At 36.5% G+C, this 17,543-nt stretch overlaps 1 protein-coding gene across 2 annotated transcripts in view; it reads left to right on the forward strand.

The window, feature by feature from the left end:
- The window catches only part of PIBF1 (progesterone immunomodulatory binding factor 1), a 207,848-nt gene that overhangs the window by 182,700 nt on the left and 7,605 nt on the right, over positions 1 to 17,543 (forward strand). For both annotated transcript variants that reach the window (XM_047080639.1, XM_047080630.1), the window contains exon 17: positions 15,380 to 15,553. In XM_047080639.1, the coding sequence (XP_046936595.1) occupies positions 15,380 to 15,553 (174 nt within the window). The remainder of the gene's footprint in view (positions 1 to 15,379; positions 15,554 to 17,543) is intronic.

Here is a 17,543-nt window from a genome sequence, read left to right on the forward strand (position 1 = left end):
GGTATCTTGAACTTGACTAGTGATGATGGTGTCGAGCAAAAATGGACTAATTTGAATTTTTTTAATGTTTATTTCTGAGAGAGAGAGAGAGAGAGAGAGAGAGAGAGAGAGAGAACGCACTCTTGTAAGTTGGGGAGGGCCAGAGAGAGAGGGAGACCTAGAATCCAAAGTAGGCTCCAGGCTCTGAGCTGTCAGCACAGAGCCTGATGCAGGGCTCAAACCCACGAGCCATGAGATCATGATCTGAGCCAAAGTCGTACACTTAACTGACTAAGCCATGCAGGTGCCCCAAGAATGGACTAACTTGAAAGCTATTTAGAAAGCAGAATCATAGAGCGTGGTGATTGGATCCAGAAACTGTTGAAGAGAGGAGGAATGAGAATTGATGGCCTGGGTTTTAGCTTGTGGCCTGGGTTTATGGTGGTGCTACACAGCACATGGGAGAAATAGATTTGGAGAAGAAAAGCTCAAGGAAATACCTAAGTAGAGATAACCAGTAGAGAGTTAAAAATGTAGATTCTGGAGGGGCGTCTGGGTGGCTCAGTTGGTTAAGCTTCTGACTCTTAGTTTCAGCTCAGGTCATGATCTAACAGTTTCTTGAGTTCGAGCCCCACACTGGGCTCTGTGCTCACAGCTACAAGCCTGCTTGGGATTCTCTCTATCCCTCTCTCTCTCTGCCCTTCTCCTGGTCATGCTGTCTCTATCTTTCTCAAAAATAAATAAATAAGCTTAAAATATGTATTTTTTTTTAATGTAGGTTCTGGAGCCTAAGAAAGAGAACTCATCTAGAGGTAGAGATTTGGGGGTCACAGCATAAAGATAGTGCTTTACATGGAAGTCATTAAATGAACTGATAAATGAACTACATACAGTGAGAGCAGAAAAAGGCAGAGGCCATACTCTTGAAGAGTACCAACATTTAAAGGATGGGCAGAGGAAAAAGTACATATACAAATTAGAGTGCAGGGTGACCATAAAGATAGCAGGAACATCAGAAGGAGAGTAGAATCTGGCCAGTGACATGGACTGTCGAGGGGCCAAGTCAGACAAAGATAAAAAAGCAACCATCGATTGAATTTAACAAGATGGTACAGCACTTTCAGTGGAGCTAAAAAGCAGACGACAGAGAATTGATGAGTGAGCGGAAGTTGAAAAGTGGGCTGTGGGAAAAATAGACAGCCCTTGAGATATTTAAATCAGAGAATATAGCATGATCAGGCAGGAGGCATGAAGTCGAGGGCTTTTACCTCCCACAGCTAGAGAGTATCCAGTTGTGTTGTGGTTTTTTTTTAATATAATTTAATGTCAAATTGGCTAACATACAGTGTAAACAGTGTGCTCTTGGTTTTGGGGGTAGATTCCCATGATTCATCACTTGCATACAACACCCAGTGCTCATCCCAACAAGTGCCCTCCTCAATGCCCATCACCCATTTTCCCCTCTCCTCTGCCACCCCCCCCCCCCCGCCCATCAACCCTCAGTTTGTTATCTGTATTTAAGAGTATTTTATGGTTTGCCTCCCTCCCTCTCTGTAACTATTTTTTCCCCCTTCCCTCATGGTCTTCTGTTAAGTTTCTCAAGTTCCACATATGAGTGAAAACATATGATATCTTTTTCGGACTGACTTATTTCACTTAGCATAATACCCTCTAGTTCCATCCATGTTGCTGCAAATGGCATGATTTCATTCTTTCTCATTGCCAAGTAGTATTCCATTGTATATATAAACCACATCTTCTTTATCCATTCATCAGTTGATGGACATTTAGGCTCTTTCCATAATTCGGCTATTGTTGAAAGTGCTTCTACAAACATTGGGGTACATGATCCCCTATGAATCAGCACTCTTGTATCCTTTGGATAAATTCCTAGTAGTGCTTTTGCTGGGTCATAGGGTATTTCTATTTTTAATTTTTTGAGGAACTTCCACACTGCTTTCCAAAGGGCTGCACCAGTTTGCATTCCCATCAATAGTACAAGAGGGTTCCCATTTCTCCACATCCTCACCAGTATCTGTTGTTTCCTGAGTTGTTAATTTTAGCCACTCTGACCACTGTGAGGTGGTATATCAGTGTGGCTTTGATTTGTATTTCCCTGATGATGAGTGACGTTGAGCATCTTTTCATGTGTCTGTTGGCCATCTGGATGTCTTCTTTGGAATAGTGTCTATTCATGTCTTCTGCCCATTTCTTCACTGGATTGTTTGTTTTTTAGGTGTTGAATTTGGTAAGTTCTTTATAGGTTTCGGATACTAGTCCTTTATCCGATATGTCATTTGCAAATATCTTTTCCCATTCTGTTGGTTGCCTTTTAGTTTTCTTGATTGTTTCCTTTGTAGTACAGAAGCTTTTTATCTTGATGAGGTCCCAATAGTTCATTTTTGCTTTTAATTCCCTTGCCTTTGGAGACATGTCGAGCAAGAAATTGCTGCAGCTGAGGTCAAAGAGGTTGTTGCCTGTTTTCTCCTCTAGGAATTTGATTGTTTCCTGTCTCACATTTAGGTCTTTCATCTATTTTGAGTTTATTTTTGTGTATGGTGTAAGAAAGTGGTCTAGTTTCATTCTTGTGCATGTTGCTATCCAGTTCTCCCAGCACCATTTGCTAAAGAGACTGTCTTTTTCTCCATTGGATGAGAGTATCCAGTTTAAATGGTGATGGGAAGGAGGCACATAGACGTTGCAGATACAAATGAGAAAATAATAAGCTGAGCAAAGTGTTAGGGAAGGAGAAGATCAGAGCACAGTGATGGGATTTAACTTTAGACAGGAGGGCTATACCTTTTCCATTTTGAAGATAGAAATAAAGATTATGTTAAGATAAAAGTGAGTTTGTAGGTTTGGTGGTAAGAATTTAGGTAGTTCCTGTCTAATGGCTATACTATAATGGCAGATGTGCTAATGTCACAGTTTTGAGGAAATAGAATTTTGAAATAGCCACACAGTAAATGAGTGATATATATTATGGAAACATCAAATAATTGCCAAGTTGAAACACCATGTGTTTCTAGTAGTACCACCATTCTATGTAATTTTTTTCCAGTAGCATTCAGCATGCTAGGTGTCAACATGGGGAAGATGGACAGGTGGATTGGTCCAGAATTACATTCCACCTTCTCTTAGGTATGCATATTATACATGTTCAGATCTCTTGTTAAATTGTAAGGTTGGAATTACCTTTATATTCTTTATGTCACCTACATTTGGAATACTGTGGAAAAAGCCAAAAGTTAAACAGACAAGATGAGTTCATATCACAGCTTTGCTACTTGATAGCCATGGATTCTTGTGATGATAATTGAACCCCTCTAAACTTAGTTTCCTCGTGTGTGAAAGTAATATCTACTTTGCAGGACTATATGAGAATGAAATACTGTAGTAACGTTCCTGGCATGTCACAGGCACATAACTCTATGAAGATGGTTCCTTTTTCTTTTTCCCTTCTGTTTCAAAATTCAATTCATATGTTATGTATGCTTTGAAGTTCTCTGTAACTTGACAAAGAAAAACTTATCTTTTTTTTCTACCTCTTTCCAATAGTTTTTTAAATATTTCTATTAATGTTCACATCACTATATGTCATAATTATGCATGTGTCTTTCCCAGTAAAGTACTTCATTCTTCCTTGTATATTAGCCTTTTAGCACAGTATTTAGCACATAATAAGTACTCAGTTGAATGTTTGTTATGGCCCTTTACAGTCTTCCACTATAATTGCACTTGAAGCTGTCAAATAGAATAGTCAAATAGAAAGCTTTAGAAACTAGCCTTTAATATATCCTCATCCCCTTCCCTCAGATAGTAAAATACACTCTGACAACTGATAACATTTTAACTGAAGAAGTACGGAAGGTCTGTTACACCCAAGAACAATTTCAGAGATTTATCTGAAAGTAGCCACTAGGAAGTCCTATCTGAAAAGTTTGTCTAGGGGCACCTGGGTGGCTCAGTCGGTTGAGCGTCTGACTCTTGATTTTGGCTAAGGTCATGATCCCAGAGTCGTGGGATCGAGCCCCATGTCAGGCTCCGTGCTAAGTGTGGAGGCTGCTTGGGATTCTCTCTCTCCCCCTCTGTGCCTCTCCCCCACTCGCATGCTCTCTGTCCCTCTAAAATAAAATTTAAAAAAAAAAGCTTTGAAAAGTTTGTCTACAGTAAAGCTATTCCTAAAACCCTGGACGCAGCAACCTCTATGGGTATCCAGCCTCTAAGGAATGGTATATGTTCATGGGCAGTATCTATTTCTAAGACTTAAGTAAGGTTCTTCTACCCCTTCGCTTAGTGCCTCTACCAATAATATCTTTCAGGGTCTACAGGCATTTCAGTTTGTATTTAACCAGAATTAACTAACCACTCCTTACTACGGTACATAGAATATGCAAAGCCCCATACTTGCCTAAATGTTGTAGTCCCATTAGCCCAGATAACTTACCCCTTACTGAAGTGTATATCACCTAACAAAAAGAAAACAAACCTGCAGTTAGCCAGGTTTCTTAAAAGTGAAGTCACAGTATAATTATCATTCTTTTATGGTATGTTTATGTTCCCAGATTCTAACTCGTTATGTTCTTTGTGATTTCTCGGAAAGTTTCAGGGACATTTCAGCACCACAAGTGCCCCTTAGGCAATCCACTTCATAAAGGGTTCAAATAAATTACATATTTCTATATGTGTGTCATTCCTTTTGGTTCCTACTTCACTGTTTTGACATTTTCTTAAGAGTACCTTTTTTACATGTTTTTTTATATACTTCTGTAGTTACATTTTACATCATCCTAAAAAAAAAAAAAAACCGAGTGCATAAGTTAATTTTTCTTTAAATGAAGATTCAATTATTTCTCAGATTTATACATTTCTCATCTTAGTGGTACTCTTCCAGTTAAAATTTGCTTTGATTTGCTGGGTTTAAGTGAGTATTTTAAAGAAAGACAATTATTATAGTGAAAACCTAAAGCACACATACAAAGGAAGTCATATTTTTTCTATAAAGTTTTAGAATGCTTATTTTTTCCATATAAGGGTATGTGAACTCAGGTCCAAGGAAATTCAGGGAGTAAAATATTGCAAAAAATACTCATTGATAATCTCAAATTTACATATACTTTTAAAAGTATGCCAGAACCAAACCTATTACATATCAGTAATAATAATATCTTGAATTTTTATAGCTTCTTTTTACCAAAATGTTTACAACATTTTCAGATTATGTTATACTAATATACATACGGATCAGTTATAGATTGCTTTCAACCAAGTGTGTTTGGAAATATGGAATCAAAGAAAGCAAACGTTTTAAATTATTCCTTCGTATTGAGAGACCTGGTCTTTTGCTTGTGCCTTCTAGAATTCAAGAGCACTGGGGCACTTAGGTGGCTTAGTCAGTTAAGTGTCCAACTCTTGACTTCGGCTCAGGTCATAATCTCACATTTCGTGAGTTCAAACCCCACATTGGGCTGTGCTGACAGCAAAGAGCCTGCTTGGGATGCTCTCTCTCCCTCTCTCTCTGCCCCTCCACAGCTCTCTCTCTCTTTCTAAAAATAAATAAATAAACGTTAAAAAAAAATTTTTTAATAGAATTCAAGAGCATTGAACTTTTTCCCAAAATAGGTGCTTTTCAGGTAATAATAAGAATGCTTAATATTTGTATATTACTTTAGAGTTTTTTATACTCATTTACTTTATTTAAGCCTCACAGGAACCCTATAATGGTCTTTTACCCATTTCACAGAAATAACAACTGAATCTCAGTTATCCATTTTGTAGAAAGTTAATAACTCTTCTCAGTTTTGAATTGCATAAAAGACATGTGAATTTCTTTTAGATTCTACTCTGGTGGACCTCTGTGTTTATGTGGACTTGTACAGAACTCAGTAGAACTAGGTCAAATGATTTTGATTTTCGGGGCGCCTGAGTGGCTCAGTCAGTTGAGTGTCCACCTTTGGCTCAGGTCATGATCTCACAGTTCATGAGTTTGAGCCCCGCGTCGGGCTCTGTGCTGACAGCTCAGAGCCTGGAGCTTGCTTTGGATTCTGTGTCTCCCTCTCTTTCTGCCCCTCCCCCACTCATTCTCTCTCTCTCTCTCTCTCTCTCTCTCTCTCTCTCTCTCTCAAAAATAAATAAACATTAAAAAAATTTTTTTAATTTATTTTGATTTTCATAAGTATTTTGGCTTTAATCTTTCATCATCTTTAAAATTACAAATATCTTTGTTGTATATTACAAGCAAAACTATGTCTTGTGTGAAACAATATATCTCATCATAAAAATATTTTATCTGAAAAAAGCAAAATAAATAAAAATATTTTATCTGCGTATGTATGTCCTTTTAACTTTTTTCACATCATATTTTCATATCTACTAGGTATCATATGGACCTGTTATTTTCTAGTTTTTTAAATATTTTAGAATGAAATATGTTTTATTTCCACTATATTTCAGAAGTTTGGCATATTTTCTTTTAAATAGTAAGTACATTTCTCTGACCTTTTTTTTAATCAGTAAGGGACAAGTAAATGACCTTCTACTATCATTTCTAACCCTGTGTTTTTATGACTAAGAACTGTAGCAGTTTGTAACAAACCACACAATTCTAGGACATGAGGAGATGCACAAAATGCAAAGCTCTAAGATAAGTCCCTGGAAATATGTGGTGACCAAGAGATTGTGAACAATGATGTGAGATAATTATGATCATAATCCTGTTAGGTACCATATTAGCACTATTTTGATGTAACTTAACAAGTCACTGATCACATATCAAGGAGCTAACACAAAGAAGACTAAGAATAAAACATTGAGAAAGTATAGGCACTGGAATGAGCCACACTCAGGAAACCAGCCCTCAAAATAGAGCACAGTGTTTAGAGACTGAAGTCGATGATGGACATCGCTAGAACATGCATAAAAACCTATCAGATTATACTAAGAGAGTAAAGGCCAGAAACTAGACAGCAACTATATGAATACTGTTTCAGAGGGAAAGCTGGGCACCAAGAGAGCATGAATACCAGAAGGGAGAGCAGTTAGAAGTCCAAGATGTATAACCCAGCAATCAGACAAGATAAAGGTATGTACAAACCAATCAGCAGAATCAAAGTGCCCATACTTCTGTTGTAAGTTCAACAATGGCAGTGATTTCAACTCAGGGGCCTACTCTACTATATTAACACTAGCTTCTTCTGCCTGACCTTAAGATTATATCCAAGTTCAGGAAAGAATGTACCAGGTGATTAGTTACATCCCTTAGGCTATGACAGCACAGTAGTCTCTCATTCAAGTAAATACTTGAGCTCTTGCTAAGCTTTCAGTCATAGATAAGGTATGGTTCCAAAAATGTGAATGTCATCTTAAATACATTAGAATAAGAAGTAGATAGGCCTTACTCTACTCTTCGCTGGCCGAGACTTTTTTCTTTGTTCTGTTCTAGGCCCAAAACTTTTAAATACTAGAAGATAATCTGAGGAAAACAATCAGGATAGTGAAAGAACTCAAGAATTCTTTTTAGTCATAAAAGGGATGAATGAACTGGGGGTATTTACAGAAGAAATGATTCAGAGAGATGTAAGAAATTCAAAGTAAGCATGTGAAAGAAGCAGTAATAGATTTGTTATACATGTCTCCAAAGGCTAGAATTAAAACCTAAAGATAGACCTCATAAGGAGACATGTTTTATTTGTTTTCCTTTGCTTTGTTGCTTTGTTGCTTTGTTGTTGTTGTGTTGTTTTGTTTTGTATCGAGTCTGGGTTAAATAACTTGAAGATCACTTCCAAACCTGATGTTCTATTGTGTAAATAATGACAGCTTTGAACCCAGAAAGACCTGCACTCTAGGGAGACGTTAGCCTACAAATGGGAACAAGTATTTTGATGGGAAGACTGAGGGACTGGAAAAGAGGGGTTTGCAGTCTTAGATACTGCTACTGTTCTCTAACAGTTCTGCCATACAAAATCTGCTTTATCTGTTGCTTAGAGTGTAGTGGCATTGGCATTCAAGGTATATTTTAAATTCCTCAAAAATCACATATTAAAAATCTCTCCTGGGGTGCCTGGGTGGCTCAGTCGGTTAAGTATCTGACTCTTCGGCTCAGGTCATGATCTCACAGTTCTTGAGCTTGAGCCCCGAGTTGGACTCTGTGCTGACAGCACGGAACCTACTTGGGATCCTCTCTCTCCCTCTCTCTTTGCCCCTCTCCTGCTCACATACACATTCTCTCTCTCCCAAAATAAATAAGTAAACTTAAAAAAAAAAAAAAAGAATATTTAAAAAATATCTCCACTGAAGTATTTTCAAGTTGAAATGATTTGAGGTCTGAAATCTGCTTTGAAATGTTTCAAAAAAAACTGGTAAGGGAATAGATAAAACATTGTTGACAGAACAATCTGGCACTTCCTCAAACAACTAAACACAGAAATGTAGAAATACCATATGACCCAGCAATCCACCCCTAGGTATATACCTAGGAGAAATGAAAACAGGTCCACACAAAAACTTGTGCATGAATCTTTATAGCAACATTATTCACAGCAGTCAAAAAGTGGAAACAACCTGGGGCGCCTGGGTGGCTCAGTCGGTTAAGCGGCTGACCGGCTCAGGTCATGATCTCGCGGTCTGTGGGTTCGAGCCCCGCATCAGGCTCTGTGCTGACAGCTCAGAGCCTGGAGCCTGTGTCAGATTCTGTGTCTCCCTTTCTCTGACCCTCCCCCGTCCATGCTCTGTCTCTCTCTGTCTCAAAAATAAATAAATGTTAAAAAAAAAATTAAAAAAAAAAAGTGGAAACAACCTAAATGTCCATCCGCTGATGAATGGATAAACAAAATACAGTATAATCAGATAATAGGATTTTATTTGGCCATTAGAAGGAATTAAGTAGTGATATGTTACAACATGGATGACCCTTGAAAATGTTATGCTAAATGGAAGAAGCCAGTAACAAAAGATCACATATTTTATGATTCCATTCATATGAAATGTCTAGAACAGGAAAATCTACACAGGCAGAAAAAAGATTAGTGGTTACTTAAGGCTGAGAAGTTGAGAGTAAGGTGGGATAGCAGAGTGATTCCTAAAGGAGTCCAGGTTTCTTTTTGAAGTAAAAGTTTCATAATGGACTATAGTAATAGTGGGTAATCGTAATGTCTGCGAATATACTAAAAAAACATTGGATTATATAGTTTAAATGGATGACTGTATGGTGGTGAATTGTATCTCATTAAAGCTGTTTGACAAAACAAGTCTGGCAAAATGTTTATCATTGGTATAGTTAGCCAATAGAAATTGAGAGCTTCATATGCTCTTGTCTTTGTATGTTTGAAAATTTCCATAATAAAATGTTTTTTAAATACCCTTTCAGATGAAATTTAAATATCCAAAATATGTATGTACTTGGTTTAAAACAAGGTTGGTTTTTACCTTGTGTTTACCTCAAGTAGGAAAGATGCACAGAATTATCTGACTTAGTAGCCATGACACATTGGTATTCGTATGTAAAAACACTTACATTTGACCTCTAGTGGAGCACATACTTTGCATTATACTTGTCAGAGCTATTTTCATCAAGAAATGCCATCTATGTGTCCCCTTGCCAACATCTTTGCAGAGTTTACAACTTTCAGCAATTTATTGGCATCAACTACGCAATTCTGTTAAGCAGCTGCTGTGTGGTTGAGCTGTTTTAATATACCACCACTCTCTGTGTATAGTTTCTACTAAATGGCCGAGATATACGATTTTGGATTTACGAGAGCAGTTTATCATGTTTGTAGAGATTATTTCTGCAGTAACAATCGTCATCGTCCTCATCATCATCATCTAGAAGTTTTATAAGAATGTCCTTGCCCTTAATTCTTCCATTTTGAACACTAATTATTTCACTTCAATGTGGTTTGTATTGTTTCATTTTATTTCAGTTTTACCCTAAGTCTCAATTGTTCAGCCAGATGCAGTTCTGGAGTTGTTAATTTTAAAGAATGGTTCATTCATTCTGAAGTTACTGTAATTTTTTTATGTATTTGATATACTAGATTGTAACATAAATACTGTTCACTTTTTGGAAATCAGTATAAGAGTATATCAGAATTAATTAATATTATTATAAATCAGACCATGTTATAGATTAGTATTTAAAGGTCTCAAACTAGTGATTTAAGGGAAAGAGGATTGGGGCGTGGCACTTTTACAGTATTTTAATTTTTCCATGAACAACTAATAGCATTTTTAAAAACAGGAATTTGTAAAAAATATTTTGAGAAATGGCTTTCTAAATTAATGGAACATTTGCCAAGAAGAGGCTAAACCTGCCAAAATAAGGGACTCTGGATTAGGGCACTCTATGTTTTGTCATTTTGGAGAAGAGCGCCTACTTTCTGCAAGAGGACCTTCAAGTGAAGCTTACTAAACAGTTTCTCTCATCCACATAGAGATTGTACTCAACTGTCTCATTCATATGAGTGAAACAAAAAAAAAACAAAAAGAAAACTTTTAATGTGGTTCTTTGTTCATAAATTGGAACACACACCAAAGACTATCAGAAACGGAAAGAAAATAATTAGCATAAGAGGAGAAAAAATTACAATAAACAGGGGCTCCTGGGTGGCTCAGTTGGTTAAGCGTCAGACTTCGGCTCAGGTCATGATCTCAAGATTCATGGGTTTGGGCCCTGTGTTGGGTGGGCTCTGTGCTGACAGTCAGAACCTGGAGCCTTCTTTGAAATCTTTGTCTCCCTCTCTCTCTGTCCCTACCCTGCTTGCGCTCTGTCTCTCTCTCAAAAACAATATAAAACATTTATTTAAAAAATTTTAATACAAAAAAAATCACAATCAACAGAGAAACTGACCCTGTTCTCCAAAGAAAACAAAAACAAAATTCCATAGCAGAAAAGAACTTACAAAGTAGCTATACTATAAGTAGTTTTTTCAGAAAGATTTGAGAAAGTAGTATTTCCATAAAATAAGAAACAGTGAACAAAAAAAAGGTGATATTTTCAAAATTGCTAAATTAAAAGTCATGAAATTATTATAAGTAAGTAAAAATGCCAGGACAGGATGTGAGGAAAAGTCAACTAGCTCTCCTAAAATTTAGAAAAAGTTAAAAAGATGGAAACTAGGAGAGAAAAGTTAAACAACATAGAATATTCCAGAGAAAGAAAATACCTACAAAGAAATAGGAATCAGCTTGGCATCATAGTTCTCAGAAACTCGACTTTATTTTTTTTTCAATTTTTTTAAACATTTATTATTTTTGAGAGAGAAAGACAGCAAGTCAGGGAGGGGCAGAGAGACAGGGAGACACAGAATCCAGAGGGGCTCTAGGCTCTGAGCTGTCAGCACAGAGCCCAACATGGGGCCCAAACCCACGAACCGCAAGATTATGACCTGAGCTAAAGTTGGATGCTTAACTGACTGAGGCACCCAGGTGCCCCAGAAACTTGACTTTAGGAAACAAAGAAGTAATACCATGCAAGTCCTAAAGAAAAGTACAATATTTTCTTCCACAGTAACTTCTCAGAAAACTACCAAATTGTGTGCCATCAAATAACAAAGAGAGAGAGAAGTACAAGAAATACTGGAACTTGCCAAGATAAATAATAAAGAAATAAAGTAATAAAAAGAAATTTCAGGATAACAACTATGCATCAGTCTTAAAAGCAGTCAGTACAAAATTGAGTCCAGTTAATAGCATTATTAAGAAACTAGATAATCTTAAGAAAGATGGAAAAACGCATATATTGTTTCCATCAATGAGGAAAAAAAATAAAAGGCAGGAACTCTAGAAGAGGGAGGGAAATATCTGTAAAAATGTCAGAGTCCAAACAGGACAAGTAAATGATATGATTTTGAGCAATAGATGCAGTATAAGAAAAAAGAATTCAGTTGAACATGATACTTGAAACATTCTCCTTTGAACATCAGAGGTTCCCTTCCTGTGGATCTAATCATACGCTCTGCTCTACAGTGAACAGTATTTGTAAATCATTACATAGTAGTACAAATAACCCTACTGACCAGTCAGAAAAGGACAGTTGTAGAGCAGAGAAAAGCAGAATCAAAAGCTAGAGAAATGAAATGCAAAAGTCAAGTCCAAACAATAAGAGCAGAATCTTAAATAGGAGACAGAGCCAGCGATCAGGAGCCAGGCAAGAACATGGTGAGAACCAAACCAGATCAGGAACAAACCAGAAGATCTCAAGGTGACTTCATCTCACCAAAGGATTCTGTTTTGTAGTGACAAGCAAGTTTTCTAGCTCGTGTACTTTATGTTGGTTTATTTATTTTCGTTTTGTCAGTCTAAGAATTGGAATCTCACAACTATAACCATTTATTTGTAATAGTAACAACCAAATAAGGCATGACAATTTATGCCAAAAATGTAGGTGAAAAATATATTAAAATATTGCCATGGTTAGGAAGACTCAGTATTATATAAGTCTGTTCTACGTTTTTCTTGTAATTCAACATAATCCCACCCCTATTTCTATGAATATAGCCCTAAAAATACTTGAATCATTAAACATTATAACAGTGTGACATGGGGGCATGAATTGACAGACTATTGGTATAGAGTTTAAAAGTCCAGAAATAAAACACATACTTATATGAAAATTTAGTATATGATAAAGATAAGCATCTGAAGTGGGTGAACATATAATGTTATTATAGAATAGCTATGGGGGAAAGATGTTGAATCCACACCCTTCACCATAAGCTAGGATAAACTTCAAACGGATTAGGGGTCTAAATGTTTGAAAAGGAAAAGAAAAACCATAAAACTATCTTGAGGAAAATGGAAGAAGAAAACACAGACAAGGCTGTACAATGAGAGATTGATATATTCAGCTACATCAGAATCAGAAAGTTCTGCATAGCAAAAAAAAAATTTTTTTTTAAGTGTAAACATAGTCAAATAAAATATAAACAAGGGGGAAGAAAAACTGCCACTCATACTACAAAGGGCTCTAACATATAGAGAGCTCCTTGAAATGCAGAAGAAAATGACCAATCATCTGGGAGAAAAATGGGCCAAGGATATCAACAGAAAAGGAAATACCTTTAAATATAGGAGAAGCTGCTTAACCTCCCAACAGAAGAAATGCTAAATAAACACATTCACTTATCCGACTGGCAAATATCCAAAAAAGTAACACAAGCGTAGATATTATCAATTACAAAACTGAAGTTTATTGAACAGAATGAACAGATTGCCTAAATTTACATAGTTAATAACAGAGTCAGGAATAGATGTGTCTTTGACTTCTAACCTAACTAAAATATTTCCAGTACATGTGCTTGCTTTTCTATGTGTTCAGTAGATGATGTTATTCTAGATCGTATGTGATGTTAAAGTGGAGTTTTCTTTCCCCAAATTTACCATTGGTACAAAAAGGGTGGATCATTTATGACCAAACATAATAAAACTGAACAAAATTTTTCTACATGTTCTTTTGGTATCCATTGTAGCTATATCATCTTAATAGGATTTTTACAGAACTGTGTTACTTAAAAAGTGTTCTTTATCTAGATTTCAGAAACCATGCTAACATTGTTTAATGCAATCAGATGAACAAAGGTAGACTATGACAGCACCATAAATTGAGTGGTCAATGTGTGGATAAAGCAACAACATATGATTTCCCTTCTGTCTCTTGACCAGCATCAGGAATGAGCTGCTTCCTGTAACTGCTCCTATACCGGCAGCAGAAGGAAGCCCAAGAGAAACCAAATTATGGCTCCTCTAGGGCACCTGGGAGCCAAACCCTCTGCCTAGTGTACCTGCAACTCCTTCCTGTTCTCCCTCCTCATCCTCATTGCCCTCCCTGTCCCCTTCCCCAGCAAATATGAATGATCCTCTTTACTGTGTTAATCTGGAGACTAGTAGTAGGTTGTATTAAAGCTTATTTTTCCTATTATTTTACCTTCATGCTATGATACAAAAGTTATGGCAAGTAAATTTAGGTTCTTTCAGATAGAAAGTTTTCCTTTGATAGGCTGAGAGTCCATCATCTCCCCTTTCCCTTCTACTTACCATGGAAAGTAGAACACGAGCTAAAATCTACCATAATACCAGACATGTTTAACATCAAATCAGTGATTAGGTACTTCACTCTAGGGAACATATAAATGAAATAATCTTGAAAGCAAAAAAAGCCCTCCAAAGGCTCGAACAATATTCTATCAGATTGGCAGTGTCTGAAGGTATACACATTTCATGTGCAGCGGCCAAGCCAACCCCAGTACTGCAGAAAGGAGAAAAAGGATTCTGGCACCATTTCTTCCAGCTCCTCTGTTGGCCCTAAGATTTATTAAGGCTCGGTGGCTTGAACTCAACAGCTATGTTTTAAAATACTCACTCAAGCTAGATGGTTCTAAATAGAACTAATGACAGCCAGGCGGGGGGAAAGGCCTGTAGGAACTTGCTCTGACACAGAGCTGATGTCTATAAACAGATTAGTAGAAGGGAGCAGAACATCTCTCTACCTCCATAACTCTTATGTCTTGGCATGAAAATGAAATAAAATAATAGGAAAAAATTATTTCCAGCACAGCCCACCATTATTCTACGGAAGTAAGGTAAAGAAAAGTTTAGTCTGTCCTCCAAATGCTTGTGTTTCATTGAATGAATTTAGTAATTAATCATAAATATCCAGTAATTAGTGTTAGATGCTGAAGGTTTGAGTGTGGGGAGAAATAAAAGACAAAATAGACTTGGAAGAGGAAATGACTGAAAATTGTGATCTGTGCTCTTATTTAAGAGGTTCAGCATAATTAATTCATAGTTCAAGCAGCCACTGCTAAAGCCAACTCCAGTTTTCATTTGTAAAAGAAGAGGGAATGGTACGGTTTAAAAAATCCTGAAATTGTATGGAACTTAAGGTTTGAACTGGTGATTAGTAGGCAAGAAAAAAAGTTTTGCATTCTTTTTCCTTTACCTTCTTCATATAAGGCATCAAAAGGAAATGGGATAATTGAAGAGGCAGAAGAGAAAAACTTAAGTACCTAACTCATCTACTCACCAAACAGGTATAGAAAAACTGCAGTGGAACATGGCAATGTAAGCGGTTCCCAAATTTGTCTGTTAGAATCACTTGGAGAGCTTTAGAAAATTCCAAAGCTGAGGCCATATCCCAGCCCAGTTATTCACAATCTCTGGGGGAGTGGGGCACAGGACTCAATAGTTTTTGAAGTGCCACAGGTGATTCCAATATGCAGAAATATCAGGAACCCACTAGACTATGGAATTACCGATTTATCACTTACTATACTAAAAATATTGATACTAATCGATTATTATGTGCATCATTGTACATGGGCATGTTATGTTTTAACATCAGTCATGATTAGTCTGCTTGCTAAAATCATTCTTGCCATTATGTTCTATCTTCATTTATCAACAGGAATTGGCGGCAATGAAACAGATTGTCACCAATATGCGCAGTAAGCGTTCTGAGGACCAGTTACTTCTTACTAAAACAGAAGCAAAAAATATGACAGAAGATCATAAATCAAAGATTTTAAATGTGCCTAGAGAACATGAAGACAATATATTTATACCCAAACCAACACTCTTTGTAAGTACAATCGAAATTAACTTAGAATTTTAATATCTCTGATTTTCATAAATATATTTTAAATTTCTTGCCTCTTATTCATATTGGTTTTAAACTACTTTTAATCGTTTTATTAAAAGGCCTCGAGAGAGCTGTATTAATCCCACTTCTGAATGTATGTGTTACCTACCTTACAGCTGATAGTGGGGTTTTATATTTTTAGTTAATATATTAGACTTGCCCAGAAATTAGCCTTAATGTAGCATTTACCTCCTTCAGCCTCCAGGACTTCTAGGGGAATCAGGAAGACATTTTGTATAATTTTTTAATTTATTTAAGAATAAAAAGGAATGCAGAATATCACCTGCCCCCTCTTATTTGTAAATTAGTATATTTTGCTCTAAGAGGTTCTTCGTAAAGTATAAAACCAATCATATTAATATAAACTGAAATACATTATTAGGTAGAAATGTACAGGCACAGAAATCATTCAGAGAACAAAAAATCAGAAAACTTTGGATTGATAATACAGAAAATACTGAAAATGGTGTTTTAACAAATAAAAATAAGAATAAAAAGACAACAGAATCAAACAGGATTAACATTATTAAATATTACACTTCAACATCGTTTCCCATCCTTTAATTTCTCAGAAGAAATGTGATTTTTACCATCGGAACAGAAACTAAAAACCAGACAGATTTCTGTATGATATTCTGATTTAGTGAGTCCCCAGAATTTCATTTTTTAAAACTTAAAACTAGATGATTGTAAGAATTAGTCAAGTATAGGAGTTTCTGATCTAAGCTACTTCTGTATACATTCAGATAATGCTCAAGATCAACGAGATATGGTGATTACTTGGTGCAACATCCTTTTAAAAAAAAATGACAGAGTTACAATTTAGATAAAATAAGGGATAATTACTGTAAGGATTCATGTGGCAGTAATGGAGGCTGTGCTAACAGGAGAGAGAAAACAGGAAGCCTAGATTGACCAGCCAGGAAACGAGACAGCTATACGGATTTCCGGATTTCCGCAGCTGTGTCCTGGGATCTTTTCCTCTGGTAGCACACCAGCTTCTCTTTGTTTCTCTCCCAATTTCTGCTTACTCATAGTTTCCACTTCCTCATCAACTTGCACTTGGCCCCTTGTCTTGAGACATGTTTCCTTCTCAGATCTACTCTGTTATAACCTAGTTCTCTCTGTAATTTCCAAAAACAAGAATCTGATTGGTGCAACTTATTTTTGTTGGGTAATACCCCTTGGTGGTGAGACTTGTTAAGGTTATTAGTCAGCCTATTGAATGGCCACTCGTACTAGTGAGCAGGGATCACATGGTACCAAATAAAGCTGCCTACAGCTATTTATTCCAAAGCACCGTGGCTCCGAAAGTGGGCTAAGATTATGGCAGACGATATGATATGTCTATTATATTATAATCTATAAGAAAAGAACAAACTGACTGCATAGATGTTGATGGGAAAAGTAAGGTCAGATGAAAACCATGAGGTACAGCCAAATAGTTAAAGCCTATCACGCCCTCTGATCTGCTTTTCTGACCCTTCTCTGTTCCAAGCAATGAACTATTCCTTCTAACCCTGATCTCCTATATTTCTCACTTTGGATGATAACTGATTCTGATATCTTGACTGTACCCAGTGTATAATTAACAGTAAAATTTCTCCAGTACCTCAAAATAAGGTTATGCAATGAGAACAAAATTAAGAAGATTCAAAATATAAAGTATTAATTGGGTGAGTTTTATTTCCTTCTTTTTCCCTATCTGTGTTTTCTAGGGGGGTTATGATAAACTTAATTTCTTTTATAATAAGGGAAAAATTGTCAGAAGTATAGCTCAGGGGCGCCTGGCTGGCTCAGTCCATAGAGCATATAACTCTTGATCTCAGGGCCATGAGTTTAAAACAAAAACAAAAACAAGGTATGACCTCAGCTATACCCTAATGAAAACTGAAAGCTAATACTGTAAACCAGTCGCATCAAGGCCTTG

This window comes from Lynx rufus, unplaced genomic scaffold (genome assembly GCF_022079265.1).
Source record: "Lynx rufus isolate CCGP_SWC_20201006 ecotype Redwood Valley unplaced genomic scaffold, mLynRuf1.p SCAF_1, whole genome shotgun sequence".
NCBI lineage: Eukaryota > Metazoa > Chordata > Mammalia > Carnivora > Felidae > Lynx > Lynx rufus.